The following is an 18,380-nucleotide window of genomic DNA, read 5'->3' as shown; positions in this document are numbered from 1 at the left end:
GGCAGCATCGTGCACCAAAGGTTTGGAAATCATTGCAGAAGAAGCCAGCGGCTGTGAGGTGACAGATGTAAGGGCTGCTGCCACCTATGGATGGAGAACTGCGGGAGCAGCCCGGCCTGCCCGCACCCATTGGCGCTGCGGGGTCTGAGCTTCCTGCTGCACAGAACAACGCTGCAAGCAGGGGGCCGAGGGGAGCTGCTGCCCCCATGCAAACGCATGGAGTACAGGGAAGGACCTTTGCTGGGAGCTTGTTTGGTTAATCTGGCTGCATCGTTTTTGTCGACAGCCCGTGGCTTATCCTCCCCTTCACCTTGCTGTTCTGATGTATTGAAATCCTTTTCAGGTGTGCGGATTTGTGCTCAGATTGCTATGCTGGTAATTTCTGCACTAAAACTGCGCTGCGTGCTGCTGGCCCAAGGAAGGTAACACATCCACGTGTGCTGGGACACAGGGAGATGTTGGGCTGTGTGCTCTGCAGAGGTGATGCAGCCACACACAGCCCCACACCAGCCCTACCTTTTCCCCCCAGCACTGTTACCTTTAGGGAAAAATGTCATCCTTTCAGCGCAGGGTTAAAGACATCCCCCTGCATTCCTCCTTTTTGCAATCTCACAAGCTTCAGCTTATTGAAAAACCTGTTTTTCTTTTATCCTGAGTCATTGTGCACGAAGAAACCATTGTTTTAAAGGTGACTCATCCGTTTGCATCAGCAGCTGCCATGCCCCCCAGGGGTACACAGACTCCAAGCAGGCAGTGGCTGCCAGCCCATACGTCCCAGGCTGCAGGCGCTGCACTCTGGCTCATCCCTGCCAGCCCAGCCCTGCACTGTGGGCATGTTTGATTTTGTGGCCTTCCTTCACGAAGAAAATGCATCTTGCTGACAGGTTTCCTGCTGCTTGAGCAGAGAAACCTGTACGGTGGCACATGTACCTGTTGCTGAAATAGCCAGGACTACTGAGTTTCCTGAAATCAGTATTCCACTGGGTAGAAAACTTCTTTGCTTACTACCAAGACACACCAAACATACTGGAATTACAGTGGAAAGGAGGACAACACCCAAATTATCCACTTCATAGTGCCTTCTCTCTTATCTGCTAACATGGTGGGTATGGTCAGGCACGGGCACAGCTGCCCAGGGAGTGGTGGGGACACCATCCTCGAGCTGTTCCAGAACGTGGAGATGTGGCATTTGGGCACATGGTCAGTGGGAATGGGTTGGGATTGGATTTGGTAACCCCAGAGGTCTTTTCCAGCCCTACAGGTTCTGTGATTCATGCTGGTGCTTCCCACGTCCCATTGCTCGACCACCTTCCAACAAACACCTTCCAGCAGCACCACATTCTACAAGCTAAGCCCAAGCAAACCCCAGGGACAGCTGACCAGGTCACACAGGGACGGCACCAGCATCATCACGTGGAGCTCATTTCATAATTGCGTGTTTACAGAGACATAAATAGAATTCATCCAGCAGTCACATGCATATGGATCTGTTACACATTCCTTGCTGCCTTCAAACAAACTTGCAGGACCTCAGCAAACTTCAGCTAACCATGACAACTGCAGCTTTCTGGTTTCCCCTCGCTTCTCCCAGGATAACAGCAAACACGACATAAATCTTTTCCTGGCTCTCTCTCGTGTTCTGTCTGACAGCAGCGAGGAGAACATAAGCAGAATTCCTGCTTTGGCAGATTTCTTACCTGGGATTTCAAGCATCAACCTCTTGAGAAATGAAAGCTCCCCAAAGCAGCCTGGGAGAAAAAATAAAAAAAAGTCATACTGTTTTTGAAACTGAGGAGACAATTCAAGTTTGAGACGAGGAAACAAAATGGCATTGCAGAAGTAGTAACAGCAGATGGCAGGACTAGAGGAGGAGTAAAAAGAAGTGCAAATGACAGCCGTGCTCTCTGTGCAGACAGGCTTCCAGGCACAGACATCACCGCTCCTCCTGGGGATGTGTGCTGGAGCTGCATGGAGAGCAATGGGTGGGAGGCAGCCAACGGGAGGGCTGGATCCATAGGAACACCCGTCGTCCTTAGGCCAGCTCTAAAAGCATCTCAGATGCCCATAAAAAAGCACAGGCTCTAAACAATCTTATGTGGTGCCATCAGCTCTGCCTCCTCCCGCAGTGCCCCAGCACTGTGCCCCCAGCAGCACCCGGAGCTCCAGCTGCTCTCCTGCTGTGGCCACACAGCTTCTCCTCCATGTTTACTCACAGCAAAAGAAAAGATTTCTCTCTCCCCAGCAGATTCCTTTTCTCTGATTTTTCCCTTTCCTACTGAGCACTTTCACTGGATGTCCTCTGCAATTTTGTACTAATGCATCTCAGTAACAATGCTTCCAAAAGGTTTGCTTTAAATTCCTTAGTTTCAACAGCAAGAAGAGTGGTGGCACATCCAGGAGCCTTCCTTCCACTGCTCCATGGAGTTGAACCCAACCCAGGATCCTGCTCCAGGAAAGCAGTGAGGAAATGGCATCCAGGCCCTGGGCTGGAACCAAACATCTCAGCTCAAAGCCCGGCTCTGAGTGCCAGCAGCCGCAAGAGCCCCAAATCCCATCCAACATCCTGCAGCTCATGCTTATCTCTGGTCAGAAACCCAAAGTGATGCCCCCAGCACTGGGATGCTCCATACTGAGAACTGTTCTCCCCTTTTGCTCTCTGACAAGGGGCCCACGTTTCAACCCAGATAATTTCTTCCTTCCTCTGTCCCACAGCTGTCCCCAGCCATTAGCTGCCAAGGAGCAAATGCCATCAACAGCTCAGCTTCCCCACCAGGACACAGCACCGCAAGAGTCAGACTGATCCCTTCCCAGACTGACAGCTGGCACAGCACACCCCTGCCAGGGGACTCCCAGGTTTGGGTGCTCAAGCACAGTTACACTGCTGAGAGCAAATGCACAGCAAACATTTCCTCTTCTCTCTAGAACACGGGCAAGCAGGGTGCAGGTTCACTGAGGCAGGTTCACTGAGGCAGGTTCACTGAGGCACTGCTCCACTTCAGACTGCTGCTGGTGGCTCTGTGCGCTCGCTTCACTCAGGCAGTGACCAGGTATGACAAGTTCCTTCTGGACTTCGTTTTCCTCACGGTTAATCAAGGACAAGAGCCCTCTGCAGCACGACGATGGCCAGGCAGCGTTTGCATGAAAAAGCCCTGAGATCCTAGAATGAAAACCGCATCAAGGCTGTAAAGACAGTTATCGTTTGTATGTAAACCGGATCCTTCTATCCCACTTAAATATCACAACAAAGGTAATGTCATGATGCTTCTTTGTTGTTGTTGTTTTTTCTTGGTGATGTTTTCTGCATTAAGGATCTGCTTCCATGCAGACATGAACAGAAACACTGATGAAGAACAGGTTGAGCTGCTATTACAGCCAGCTGAACCCCCCCCCAGTCACTACCAGAACGTGTGCTGTGCCAGAACACTTCTTCTTGCCCATGGACAGTGTAATTTTTTGACAAGAATTACCTGCTTTGAACTCCTTTTCTTCAAATCCCAACACAGAACTTTATTTTCTGATACTTAAATGTTAAGCCTGGGATGTGACAACATAAATAATAAGAAACACCACATTAAGGACATGTTTAAGACCACTTTCATCTTTAGTTCTTCCTCTGCAGTTTATTATATAAATTATGCTTTTAAACATTCAGAGCACTTACATTTCAAAACAGAAAATGTTTAGTTCCACGCTGAGATACTAGTGCAAAAGTGGTTTATCTAAGTGCAAATAAGTTACACGTCCCCACCGACAGCCAATGGATTAGGCTGTTTGTAATGCATCTCAGAAGTCCATAACTCATGATTACATTATTTACACTGCGGCTGAGCATGTTGTAGTCAATAGAAATATTGGACTTTGGTTGGTGACAACCAAACACGCTGACAGTACAAATGAGAGAGAACAATTCTACTTGAAGCAGACCTGTGAATTCACTGGGACTGAAGAACAACAATATTGTTTTTCTGAGTTGACTTTAGTTACAAACAAGCAGATGTCAAATGCTCTATTTGCTGCTGAATTCCAACTATTAAAACACGGCAAAGCTCGCACACATGCAGGTATTATATTCCAGTGAATGCCATAGGTCATCTTTGGCACATCATAGACAGTACCTGAACACTGAATACAGCATGAGAAAATACACTTCATGAAATAGTCTTGGTCTGGACGAGGGTAAATGAGAACAGTCACAGATCTTTCCCACCTCCAGTGCCAATAAATGTTGCTACAAAAATGAATTAAACTAAGACTGAAATGCAGCAATGCCCCTCGGTTGCACAGTGCATACTAAAACCAGTGACTACTTAAATCCAAGCAAAATAAATGTTATTCAACTCACAGATGCTACTATATGGGGTCACTGCAGTGAAATATGGGCCGTTTTGTCTGCAGTTGTTGTTAGTATTTTAGAAATCTGCACTCATTTGTCTTAATGTTGTGGTGCAAAAGCAAATTTGAGACTCCACAAATAACACAGTTATCAACAAATTTTCTTTTTCACGTTCTTTAAAGTGATGCTTAATTGAAATCTGCATAGTCAAGAGTGCAAACGTAATTCACAAAAGTCAGACCCAGATGTGAACGTTGCTTCTTTTGTAAGTTAGTAGGACTGGTCACAGTCACAGCAATAAGCAACCTCCAGAAATAAAGGTACAGGAGATGGAGGGGTGGTGGGGATGAAAACCACCAGAAGAACTCTCACGAGTGTATTTTTCTATCAGTAAAGTCTTCACACAAAGATACACAACACGCATTCACATTCATGTGCACAACAGAATGTAAACTACAGAGGAAATATTTCCTCTCCAGAAAGAACAGTGAGATTATTGGTGACTGTTGTTCAGCTGTTCCCACAGCGGGAACCATTACGATACCCAGACAGAAAACAAAAGGTCCAAATTTCTTCATGCCCTTATTACAACCACATTGAAACTAGCATCTCACCGCATGAAACATGAAATCTGAGTATTTCCGTAACGCTAAGAATTACCCTTCACACACACTTTTAAAGCAGCATCACCTCTGGTCTTTTTTAGCTTTTAAGACTATCAGCCCTCTCCTCACAGCCCATGTTATTCACAGTAGGTTGAGTGGCAGCTGAAGAGGTCCCCTCTCTCTTCCAACACCCGTGGAATGGCTCAGCCTATGGAAGGGGTCTGCAGGCACTCCCCACTCCACAGAGGAGCACGAGAGCAGCACGACTCCACTTCCAGCTTCATTTCCATCAACACAGGCAGCACAGTCCCAAGCCTCCCCCTTCAACACAGCTACGTGACCGCAAGAAGCAGTTCTGAATATTTACACTGTTGCATTATAACCATTATGAGAAAAACGTGTGGGGTGGGGAAAAATCTGTGTTCCCCAAACATGTGAGCAAAGACTCGCATGTTGTCTACACACCTGTAAGATGACATTTCTTATCTACAGTTTGACTTGTGCAACGCGGAGGCACTGCTCTGCAGCAAAGCACTAGTTTAAAGGCAGGATTAACTCATGCTGGTCAATCAGCCTCACTTCTGCTCTTCACCACACACAAAGTATGCTTAAAATTTTGCAAGATTGTGCTGTAACTAGTGCCAGCTATCGTCTATATTAGTTAGGTTATGGATTATTCATCTGATTCAGACGCACAACCTTGGACTGAGGGGAAACCATCATCATTATTTAATCACACAAGCCCTGATCCGGGAGGGTAGTACCCCTTATTTACTCACCATGTGCCTATTTAGAGACTACGGGCTCACATTTAAAGTCTGCAGGCTTAAAATACGAGATTCAAACTCGGTGGTTTAAGAGAGAAAATTATGTACGAAACCAAGAGAGACAGAAATTTGTTTGCTGCTACGGATGTTGAAGAAACAGGGCCTAAAGCATTTTAGAGAAGATCGACAACAGTGAGTAAAAAGCAGCCCCAGCCCTGGGGTTCTGTAAGAACATCTGCAGCAGTTCAATACTTTTCACCCTTGTGCAAAGTGGAAGAGCAAAGGTGAAACACACTACACAGTGAAAGCCAAACCCACTGCAGTGAAACAATGATCCCAGGGCTGAAGCCCTACCTTCATCAGCTACACCTGCTGCACACAGAAACACCAATCACAGTTCCACGTCCATGTCAGCCAGTGTCAACAAGATATCCATATATTTACGTGTGTCACCTCTCCTTCTTAGAAAATAACCTGCTCAGGGAGCGAAAGCACTGGGAGGTGGGGAAAAAACAGTCAAAAGTCTGGAAACATGCACTGAAGATAATGGAATTTTACCCCAGAAACAAGCCACCTGGGCACGCAACAACTGCCATTCTGACTGAGCTTCGGGGCAAAACTGCAGAAAACAATCCATCTTGTTCCAACTCAGAACACCAAAAATAAAACTGTCCAATTAGGGCTGGGCTGACACATTTTCACAATGACAGCAGCGATTTTTTTTTTCTGGCAATGTCACAGACAAATCTTCTGGCAGAATCCAAATCTACCGAAACCAAGAACAGAACAATTCCGTGTAGCACTAATGGTAATTGTAATTTCTGTGTCATTTCAGGGGTGTAAGTCAAGGTACCGGCAGAGTAAGACCGCTTTTTACATTAGTTCAAGATCTGCATCGGCACAACTGATTTCCATGATCTGTCCTTTTTAAAGGTGGTAGTTATAAGGGCATCAGATTAGAGTTCCACTAATGTAAAACCCTAAAGGAAACGCAATTTGGTAGTCTGAAGGAAACAGCTTACTCTCTAATATACAATGAAAGTCCTTTGTGGCCTTCTGTGCTTCAGGAAAACATCCCCCATATTCAGATCGTCAGACAGCCTCACTAGTTAAGACACATTAAAATGAAACATTTTCCATTAAAGTTGCCAAAAACTGGATTTAAATTTATTGCATGACGTTGCATAAGAAAGTATATTATTGAAAACTGTAAGGCATCATGCAATTATCCATCAGCTAATTATTTATTATTCCTTGAAAGATGGTTATATACTCTAAAGTTATAAAACCAGTTTCAAAAAAGTACATAAAAAAATTTAACATGATAAGCATTAAATATTTCTCACGTTTGCAGTTTTTAGCTGTTAAAAAGTGCATTCAAACATACTGTACTGGAAAGTTGCTCTGTCCAAAAATGGTGCTGGAGACTCGTTAAATTAAACGTTGCAAAAGAATGCTGTATGGGATTAGAAAGCTAACATGTGGTGGTACTTCAGCTTACAAACTTGCTTGAAAGAATTTCTCAATCCTCACACTTACAATTTAGCATAGGAGATACAATTATGTAAAAATGGATGCTTTTATAACTAAACAGTCAAATGAATCCAAGTTGTGTACACTGAGTGATCAAATAAGGAGCAGACTTAATATTCAGACATGGGACAGGATGCACTAATGTGATCTTGGCATTAATCAATGTACTGTGCCATCCAACGGAATCCTTCTCCATAGCCTTGTCTCTTTAGCACGCTGCACATGAACACTTCTAGTGGCCTTGCATTCAGTTCTTTCAATGGTATACTGCCCTGCAAAGAGACAGAAGCACTCCAAATTATAGGATCTTTACAAAGAGACAGCTGCTCTGCACTGACACTTGTTTCTACACAATGCCATCCTTTAACTTACGGTCGATGTTAGAATCTTTGAAGAAAGTGACTCTGAAACTTCTGCACACAATGCCAGCCTTACAGTCCCTGAGCATATTTTCATGTGCAGCCACATTCAGAGAGCATAAAGTGCGTGGCACCTGAGTGCAAAAGCAAGCATCTGTATAGAGAATCTGAGAGCTCAGACTCCACTTTTCAGAGGCAGTTCCCTGCAATGTTTCTAGCAGCTTTCCAAGCAGATAAAAAGAGCATTTGCTACAAATTGCAGGGCTGACCGCAGTCAGAGTGCAAGTTGCTTTCTTGCCAAGAGCAGCACAGTGTGACAAAGCTATTCCTCAACTGGAGGCTCACTACAGGATTCTTACTTCACAGACTGCATGCGGTGTTGGAAAATACAGAGCAAGATGCAAAACAAAACGATAAAAAGAAATGAATAATAATTGTTTATATTCCATTACACCTATTCTAAAGCTAACCCACGCAATTCTTGTTTCTATGTAATTTCTTTTTAATTCCTTGTACCCAAAACTCCATTACAAGCAGTACACTGTGTTTACTTCAAAGAGAGCTGAATTACCACAAAGATGGGTAATATAAATCTGCTAGTAGGAATGTTTTTCCACTGCCTACAAACTCAGATTTCTGCAGAAGTATAACCCTGCTGCTAAATTTCAGTTAAATATGCTAAGTAATGAATTGCACTTTAAATGACAAAAATCACTTACTGGAGAACTTTATCAAGTTTTCTCTTCCAGTTCCTACTAGAACTGTAGCCTCTGAAAACATGTTCACCTTTTAAAAGTACTGCACAGAAGTAGCTCAAGTACTGAAATCTATGCTTAGTACAACTCCATTTTCCCTGGCAAAATGTGTTATTGGAAATGATGAACAGAAGCTGCAGTAGGGATGCTTCTAACACGCACAGCATTTCTTTCACACAAACCTATTAAGTACTGAGTATATAACAAACTAAAAACCATTTATTTTGTGTAGCTGAGTGAACCAGAATCAACACAGAACTGTAGGGTAAACATGAGATCTCTAACAAAAAAAAGGAGCTTTACCTTTCCTGTTGTCTGGCCATACAGACCAAACATCTCTCGTAACCTCTCTTCACTGATGGCTTCAGGTCTGTCAATCTTATTACCAAGGATTAGGATAGGCACATTAGCAATAGTTTCATCTGTCATTAGTGACTGCAAAGGAAAGGAGAAAGGGGAAAGAGACTATTTTAGGAGATAGTCTGATTTAAAGCTTTTTTTTTTCAGGATGTAGTTTGATTTAGGGCTTCATATTAAGACAAAATGTTAAAAACCATGTGGTGAAACTCGATCTTTCTAAGAAGTAAGAGCAGCAAAATTCACCATTATTTGGTGCAATGAAAATAACTGATGGGAGTTGTTCAATCTGCTTGTGATAAAAGAAATTAAATTACTCATTCACAACATAGAAAACATCATAAATGGAGTAATACTGATTCCACTGGCAGAACAGAACGTTCACCTACGTACAGTGCAGACGGTAATGAACAGGAAGAGGGTGACAGAACCAAAATACAACTAGATGGGATTGAAGATGCTAAAAGTGAAATTGCTGGATTGCCAGGCAGGCAGGAGAGCTCTCTTGAACACGGGGAATTGGAGGTTATTTCTTAGAGGTTAGAATCCAGATTTTCAAAAGCCCAGTTAAACTTACATCGAGCTCTTCTTTTGATTCAAGCAGTCTGTCATGATCTGCGCAGTCCACCAAGAACACGATGCCATTAATAGCAGGCAGATAGTTTTTCCACACTCTGCGAGCTACAGGGAAGAAGTGAAATAAAACCAATGGAAATTATCCCCAAACTTAGAGCGTAATTACTTAGAGAGTAATGGAGAAGCCACACGTATTTTTGAAGTCTTAGTGTACATTGCCAGTCTTCAGGATGCAAACCCATGTTTTATAAAGCTTGAGATAACGGAGCAAATGCATGATTCCCTCTGCTGTTATCACCACTCTATCTCACATGCACACACTGATGGACTGAACCTTGTTGTGTTTCCCCAAGTATTACATCAACAAATGTTAGTTTGAAGCACAGAGGTTAAAGGCATACACAAGAAATTCAATGTTCTAAAACAAAAACTATCTAATCCTTCTCAAAATAGTTACCATCAGTCAAAGAATCCTGATCTACTGCAGCTCCTGCCAAATTGTATTTGGGAGCACAGTATGTGGCAGAGACAGGAACAGAGCAGTGAATGTTTTTAACACTACCAAAGAGAGTGTGGGAAGCTGATCTCTGCAGTATGGTTGTATTTCTGATCTGAGACAAACTGACTGTAAACAACTCCAATTCACAGCAGTTAAATGAGTCAACATATTCTCTTACCTTGAGCATGTCCACCCAGATCAAAAGTAGTGAAAGTCATACCAGCAATTGTCAGCTCTTCTGAAGCTACAAATACACAGAATTATGTTCTCTGTGAAGATCATATATCATCATATACATACTACACAGTATTCTACTACACGTAATAGCCTGACTACTCAGGACACAGATTTCACTTTCTGTTGTTATCTTCAGTATTTTGTTTCTCAAGAAATATAGCAGAGAGATACAATTTCTTTCAAAATCAGTAACATTTATGTAACAACAAAATGTAATTGAAACAGATGTCAAAATCTACAGTGTTAAGAGAACAGCAGAGAATGTCTGTCTGCACATGATTTCTCTCTCCCCCATTTCAAAGACAATAGGTAGCTCTGGCATTTGGTTTGCCACATAGATGAAATTTCACATGCAATACTGGCAGAGGTCACTCCTTGTTGTGTCCTTGCTTAATTGCTCACCTTCTCCTGGACTTCACCAGTCCATGTTTTTAACCTCTGCTGAACTTTTCCTCCTGCAAGGCTACCATGGTAACAAGCAGAGTCAATGAGTCAATGAGATTCAGAACAGTGTATGGAAATGCTAACCTTCCAAATATCCAGAGAAGCTGCCCTCAAATGTTTCAAGTCTCAATTTCTCACAGCTTCTGTAATTCAGAATTTCTCAATTCCATTACTCTTTGTCTCCCCCCAATTACTTGTGATGTATAATCAGGTTTCCTGCAGTACTTTCTAGCAAGGGAACTAGGAACGTTAACTTACTGGGGTGTAGTGTGGGGACATGCTGTCCCAGCCTGTCATCTTTGAGCATGTGCAGCAGTGTAGTTTTTCCAGCATTGTCCAGTCCAAGAAAAACTAGTTTGCCTGATTTCTTGTACAGTCCTGTAACAAAGAATAACCTACTGAATCAGTTCTATCAGTGGGAGTATTATCTGAGCAGCATTGTCCAACAGGAACCCACATCACGTACATATAAAATACAAACATTTAGAGTGACAGCAATGGCATCTTTCAGCACTGCTAAGCATAAGCTTCTCTCAGATCCTGTGTGGTCTGCTAATCAGCAAGACCAAGACACCTTCCTACACGTATGTCCTACAGATTTCTGTTGGCACAGCTGTGACAGTCAGTAGAGAAAGGGTGTGTGATTGCTAATGCAAGCATCCATGTGCAGTCACTATTTCTAACATGAGAGATGACTCTGCTCCCAGGAGAAAAGTTGTACAGCCATGGCACAAAATACAGACCTGTCAAGCTCCACAGTGCACTTTATCAATGCCCTTTATCAGCAAGTGCTGTCCTACTTGTACAGGCCACATTCATACTTGCTCATGTGCTTATCACAGCTATGCTTGCTACACACAGCTGATGTGATGCTGAGTGGCATCTGGGGAGAGAGGCACATGACTGATGTAAATGTGTCACACATAATTGCATTTACTTTATCTGAGCAAAGCTAAAACAAAACTCAACTGAACCTTGCCTGGGCATCTTGCTTTGCTCTACCAAATGACAAATGACCAAATGAACCTTCCCTCCAGTCCAAGCCATTCTATCATACAGTGTTAACAATGGACTCTAAAATATCAACCATCCCGGGTCAGGAAAAGAGTGTATTTTGTTCAACTCCCTCCTGTTATGACAGAAAAAAATTTAAACTAGAAAAAAAAATTTAAACAAACTAGATAATGTCACAGTATTGCAGCATACACTGAAAGAAAGGTTTATTTTACAGCCACTGTGATGACACAGCAGTACTCTGTGAGGTACACTTTACCACTGAAGTTATCCACACATCCTAGTCCAAAAACAATGAACTCCCCTGACCTGCAAACTAGACTCCAGAACCCTGCCTACTGCCAAAGGTTGTGCTGAGTGCCACAGGAACAAGAGCTCTGAAGCTGTTCAAAGGTCACATTATGAGCAGTGCCCTGCTCTGTATCTCGACCCAGCAACAGTATTTCTGGAGCCCTTATTCCTTTCCATAGGCGCTGATCACCCTGAGATCTCTGCTCCATTGCATCTCCCTATGGTCACACAGCCTGGCCCGTTTGGGAGCCACATCTGAACTGCTAGAGATCCACAGGTGCTGCCCAGTTTCTGTGCTATTTACAATATTGATTATAAAGTACAGATGCTGCACTCCGCCTAGTGAGGATGATTTCTGATGAGAAAGGTCCTTCCCAGTTCAAGCCCGATGAGGGCAAAAGTGGTGGTGGCTTCTTATCAAATATACTATCCTTGCACATACTTTGTTTTTGTCAGATTTTAAATAGCACTGTTACACAGGGGGTTCCTCAGCCACCCCCGGGGATGCTGTGCAATCCACAATCACATGCGCCTCTATCTGCCTGACCTTTACACTGCTGCTGTTTGCTCACCTTTCCCCCCCCTTCAAGCTAATCTCTGGAACTGCATTCCACCAGGGCATGTTTTATAACCTGCAGGGAAGAATATGCTTTCATACACCGCAGCTTATTTCATTAATAACCTTTTTTACTACAAGAACTGCAGAGTGTTTTCATAGCTCTTTTTCAAACACAACTCTTATTTCCCAGCTCACCTTCTCATATACTCAAATATCATTAACCACTAAACTACAGGACAGAGGTGAAAGTACTGATGTTGACAGGGAAAGAACTGAACAAGCATTTCCATATATGAACTTACATCACAGAAGAAACTGCAGTTTACACTTACCTTACAAGTTAAGTGAAACACCACTAAGCTGTAGTAAAACAACTGCATTTTTTGCCACTCTCACATGGGACATGAGAATGAAAGGTGGGTTTTTTTTTTTAGAATAAGAGGGACATGTAAAGGGCAATTCTCTTTTCTGCTGCAGGCTTCAGCATCTCTCACTAGAATTAGACTTTTTATGTGCAGGTATAGGAAAGCGAGCTAGCATGCAGCAATCACTGCTTGGCTAAGTAAGAGGAGATAAGAAAGGTTGGTCAACCCAGTTAAAGTTTTACTGACTAATATTTCAACGGCAGGCCAAGGGTCTAACATGAAGCGAAAAAGTTTAAACTTTCAACTGATAAAATGCAGGTGGCACAGATTGCCATGGCCCATTAATCACAAATTCTTTTTATTTACTTGAATAGAATCCCTGGAACTTGTACACTGCCCTTTTTATCTACGTTATCTGCAACTTCTGCTCCTCTTCTGAGTACTGTAGCACTCCCATTCCTCTTGTGCTCTTTTTTCCTCCCGTTTTACAAAAGCCAATATTTCACCCTTTATGCTTATGTTCAAAAGAATTCAACCCAAACAATTGAGTCTGGTTCTTTAAAGAAGAAAAACAAAGTCAGGAGAAGCTTTATTAGCTGGACTACACCAGCTTAAATGTAGTAATTAAAAAAAAAAAACAAGCCTATTATATTCCTGAAAGAAAAAGTAATTTTCAAGAGGTTACAGGATGAATGTCAGATTGAGTGGAGAACACATTATGGAAATACTCAGTGTTGATAAGTGAAACTTTTTTTTTCAGTGATACTGAATATACACTAAAATAAATGTTATTATTTAACAAGTCCCTCGGTTTGAAGATAGGTTAATAGACATGCTATACAAAAACAGCAGGAAAAACTTACCTAAGAACTGTAATACACTACTGAAGCCACTGTAAATCCAGTCAAATATGAAGGACATATCTGAATCTTTTAGTCTGAAATAAACAGAAAATAGAATGCTTTGTTAGAACAACACATCAAACACTGTGAGGTGCTTACTGAGGCTGACTCCTGAGAGGTTCTACTATAAGACACTGCTGTCTGCACACCTCCTGTCTGTTTGCCTTGCAAGGGGCCCATGGCACTGGAACCACCACTTATGGCTGCAACCCCCTGTACTGTCTCGTACAGACTTCTACCACCTACAGCTTAAATTTAAACTTATCTCAAAGCAGAACTCTGGAACACCACATCCCTCCCCCATTTTTGGACGAGGCTCAGGAAAAGAGGGTTGAGGTGAGGATGCTCAGGGTGGCACCAGCTGTGGGCAGATGCCCTCTGACAACAGGATGTACCCTGGGACTTCACAAGATCCCCTTCTTTCTAGGATGGTAGAAACAACAGCATTCCAGTCCCTGGGAGGCAGCAAGTGGCCAGCTGGGCCAGCAGCACACAGCCAGCCACAGCAGCAGCCTCTGAGGGACATCTCACACCTTGAAAGTTTGGAGAACACACAACACAGAGGGAGAAGGGCCAGGACCTCACAGAGGCACTCAGGTTGGAGAAGACCCTTAGGATCACCAAATCCAGCCATCACCACCACTACCAACTGCACCTTTTCTGAAGCTGCGCCTTCAGGTAAGAGAATGCTGTCACTAGGTTCTAGGGCAGCCATGAGCAATTAGTTTCTTAACTTCCACCTTCCTCATTATCCAAAGTGAGGGTAGTCACACCGAGAGCACCAGTTTGACAGAGCAAATTAGTACCTAGCTGGAAAAGCTTTTGCAAGACCAAAGGGCAGCTTCCTTAGGAGCATTAGCTAGCTAGCCCTGCTGCAGTACTTAATTCCTCCTAACAGGTTGGGAAGTCGGAGTTCAGGCCTTTGAGTTGAGGGCAGCATACCCTGTATGTCAGCGCAGTATTTGTGTGCTGGGGCTTGCAGGATGGCTTTAGGACAGCCCTGAACCTGGAGCATAGCACAGAGCAGTCAGACCACAGGTCAGCACCAGACCCAAATCCATCTGCCTCATGACAACACACGGAGGTTTTCCTCCACACAGCAACAGGTACGTCACGGCAATACCCAAAGAGGATGAAATATTATTGTTATTTATGTTTGCTGACACAGGAACAAAATCCATTCAGCCCATACTTGCCCTCCCTGATTGAGGATGACGAAGCGTTAGGCTTTCCCATGACTAACCCTGAAACTCTTCCCCACCTCCCACAGCTGACCAATGGAACAGTTGCAAATTTCAAGATACAAATAAGCTTGTCAATACATAAACAGCCAGTTACACAACGTCATGGCTGAAACTGTCACTTACATGTCTAAAAAGCAAAGGTCAAGAATAAGCAAATATGGCAGGAGGACACGTCAGCAGATTTATTTATTGCTTGAACAAAACACCGATCGAGAAAAGCCTCTGTAAGGCTTAGAAAAATGATCTGCCCAAATAACTTGCAAATCAGTGCAAACAGCGTGATGCAAGAGCAGTGCTCAGATTACCGAGGTGAGAATAACCTCACAGAGTTTAGCTGTATTAACCACTTCCTTGTGTGAAGCTTATGGATGAAAGAAGGAAATCTTCACTCACTGAAAACCTCTAACAAGGCAAGGTTCCAAATACAGCAGAACGTGCTTTGCTATCAGCCGGCAGCCCTTAAAGGGAAATACTACTTTTAAAATGGGGAAAAAATTGACAGCAAATTGTAAAAACATACTTGAGCTATTTGAACAGAGATATTAAATCTACTCTTATCGCACAGAAAAAACACCCACACAGCTCAGGGCAGTGTCACACTGAGCCACAACAACCCGCAGCACACTGCACGGCTGGGCCATGCAGCCAGCGTGCATCGACTCCGACCTTCCAGCCCCCGTGATGCACCATTAAGGCAGAGCAGTGAGAACTATTTTAGGGCTATTTCAAGGACTCCCTTGAAAGTAATGAGTTGTGAGGACCCAGACTTAAGGAGAAATTGTAACGGACACCTGACAACCTGTTGGTACTGACAGTTCACAGCCATCGCCAACTTATCCACTTGTGGACTCTCAGAAACATGAGAAGAGTTTTCTAGCGTCAACAACAGATGGTTGCCACCTCCAAACACCTTTAACAACCCTGGTTAACATTATTTCACAAGCAAAGTGTCACTTCTGTCTCCTGCGGAGCCTCTCCAGCCCATCTTCTGCAAAATGCTGCTGACAGCAGGGATAAGACAGCAAACTTGCTCACAGTTGTTCCATGTTTTCTTTTTCTCCTATGAGAAGCAGGGATTTTTGCCCCTGCCTTGGACCTGCATTTTCCTGGCTAAAAGTCAATTACTACATTCCAGAAACAGAATAATGCTTACTTCTCAAACGTGCAAACCTTCAGATAAGAGAAACGATCACCTGAATTCTCATTTCAAATAAGCTCACCTTAACAATCTAAATTATTTCTGCACAACCACCAAAATCAAAACCCGCAACAAGATCATTGAGTAAAATGACAATTTGCCATCTCAGTCAAATGTATTCTATGACACCACGCTTGAGGAAACAACATGGTCCGAAAATGAGCTAACAGCAGATTTTCTTTGGGTACTTTAGTCAGTTTTTTGATAGTGAGTCATCTCTGAGATTTCAGAAAGAACAATCACACAGTGCTGCTACTAGATGGGCTGAATAACAAAGATCATGTATTGCAGGACATATACTTGGCTCTATTGCGTTCTTTATTCCGTGACAATATATTTGTAGTTAGCATTGATCCAAAGCAGATGTGAAACTGCAAAGTACACAGTTTATCTGTCAAGACAGCACTGCAACAGGCACATGAGGCCCTAAAAGCAGCTGAGTAAGTGCTTCAGTCGCAGTCCAGCTCACAGAAGCTGCTCTCAGATCATAGTCTCAAAGCGGGGCCCACTGCAGCAGTTTCTGTACTTATTTTAAAAGCAAATCATCTAAAAACCCAACATATCGGAGCACGAATATGAAATTATCTTTGATCTTCTGGGTGATCTATCGTGATCTGTGTTGGAAGAAATGATGCTCAGAACAAACCTTGACAGATCATTAACAATGTGCCAAACAACCAGATGAGAAAGTTGTAAGGCACTTGCAGGTTACTACGTCATATTACAGTACAATTCTTGAAATCACAAACACCAAAGTGAAATCTGAGACGGGACTCAAAAGAAACTGCCAAATAATCATAAAAGATTCATGCAGCAGACGGCAGGCACAGGGCTGTTATCTCAGAGCCAGAGATCAGAGTCTGCAGAGCCCCCCCAAAGGGGGGTGAGCACCCAGAGGGGCTCTGCACAGAGTGATCAAAAAATAAGAAGAAATTAAATGGGAAGGAAATTCAACCACACTGCTTGCAGGCAGGCAGGTGAGGAGAGGGAACATAAGGGGTGACTGGGATTCTGATTCACGGCGTTCAGAAGCAATGGGCTTTTTCGGATGGTGTGGAAAACAATTCTATCTACTAGCAGGAGGACCGTGGGTTGTTTTTGTGATAACGGCACAGAAATCCGGATGAGAATTCAGTAATAAATGTACCCAAAGCAGCCTGACACAGCCGTGAGAGCCCGAAGAAGACACAGCAGGCACACGGCAGCCTTCATAGCCGTCAGCTCAGCATCTCTGACCCAGAGAACAATGGATCTTTCTGTTGCTAGGAGTGCGGAGAGAAAACTAATAGTAGGGAGGGAAGCATCGGGCAGAAACCCGAAACTCGTCCATTTTCCCACGACAAGGGGTGTTTTTTAACGGTATTTGCGACCAAGGAGATGCCGAGCCGACGGGAGGGGCACCCAGCGCGGATCGAACCCTTCCGAGCGCCGCGTCCTATCCATGCCACCGCCACGGCCCGGCCCAGCCGCACCGAAGCGCCGTTCCCGCAGCCGCTCTCGCTGCCCGACGCCCCGCGCCTGGCCGCTCCGCGGCGCAACCCGCGCAGGCCGCTTTAGGCCGGAGCCCGTGGCGGCCGAGATGCGGGGACGAGGGCAGGCCGCGGCTTCGGCACCGCCCGCAGCGCGCCGCGGAGGAGCCCCAGAGGCCGCGGTCGGCATCGAGGCCTCGCCCCGTCGGCTCCCCGTCCCCTCGCTCACCACCGCCGAGCCTCAGCTCCGGCCGCTCCACCGGCACCGACAGCTATCGACCCCGCCGCCGATCCCCGCTCCGCCCCCCGCGCGGCGCCTTCCGGGCCCGGGCCGGCCGTGCGGCACAGCGCGGAGCTCCGCCCGGCGCCTCCCCCCTTGCCGCCGTCGGCCGGGCGCGGATCCGTCGCGTGTCCCCGCGTTGCCGTGGAGGAGGCGGAGGGCGGGCGGTCTCTCCTCGCGTTCCGCACCTTTTCTCCGCAGTTGGGCGGAACGCGGGGGACAACCCCGAGCTCGGTGCCCCACACGTCCCCCGCACGGCCCGCGGCCTCCCGTATCCCGATCGGCTCGAGCGGCGCCGTGTCACCGCACCCCGGCGCTGAGGATCCCGTCCGTTCGCCGAATTGGGGCTCCCACTCCGCGGTGCCGCACGGCGACTCGCCGGCTCTCACCGAGCACCGCGTACGGCAGTGCCGCCCCGCCGACAGCGGACTCGCAGTGGGGACCGAGAGGAACGCGGGACGTTTAAGCAATTTCTGTAGCGATGACCCTGTGTTTTACACGCGGGCTCCCTGCCCTGACGGGTGACGGGCCGCCCGGACACGTCGCACGGCCCGTGGGGCGGGGAGTTCCCGTACGACGGCACCGCCGGGCCG

The 18,380-nt window shown here is 45.2% G+C and overlaps 1 protein-coding gene across 4 annotated transcripts; it reads right to left on the bottom strand.

The window, feature by feature from the left end:
• Positions 1-6,844: 6,844 nt before the first annotated feature.
• SAR1B (secretion associated Ras related GTPase 1B) lies at positions 6,845-18,347 on the bottom strand. 4 transcript variants are annotated; one of them, XM_048960997.1, is made up of 7 exons: positions 18,097-18,347; positions 13,558-13,631; positions 10,724-10,843; positions 9,963-10,028; positions 9,287-9,390; positions 8,656-8,787; positions 6,845-7,510 (listed from the first exon to the last, which is right to left on the bottom strand). In XM_048960997.1, the coding sequence occupies exons 2-7, from the start codon at positions 13,613-13,615 to the stop codon at positions 7,394-7,396; spliced, it is 597 nt and encodes a 198-aa protein (XP_048816954.1). In that variant the 5' UTR covers positions 13,616-13,631; positions 18,097-18,347; the 3' UTR covers positions 6,845-7,393. The 4 variants fall into 4 exon arrangements, with proteins under 4 accessions (XP_048816954.1, XP_048816956.1, XP_048816955.1 ...); XM_048960999.1 differs by having other exon boundaries at positions 18,177-18,347; XM_048960998.1 differs by lacking the exon at positions 18,097-18,347 and adding an exon at positions 17,976-18,090.
• Positions 18,348-18,380: the final 33 nt, after the last annotated feature.

The sequence above is a fragment of the Lagopus muta genome, chromosome 14, assembly GCF_023343835.1.
Source record: "Lagopus muta isolate bLagMut1 chromosome 14, bLagMut1 primary, whole genome shotgun sequence".
Taxonomy (NCBI): domain Eukaryota; kingdom Metazoa; phylum Chordata; class Aves; order Galliformes; family Phasianidae; genus Lagopus; species Lagopus muta.
Note: the sequence above shows the minus strand (reverse complement) of the source record. Positions and strands in the feature narration are given on the sequence as shown.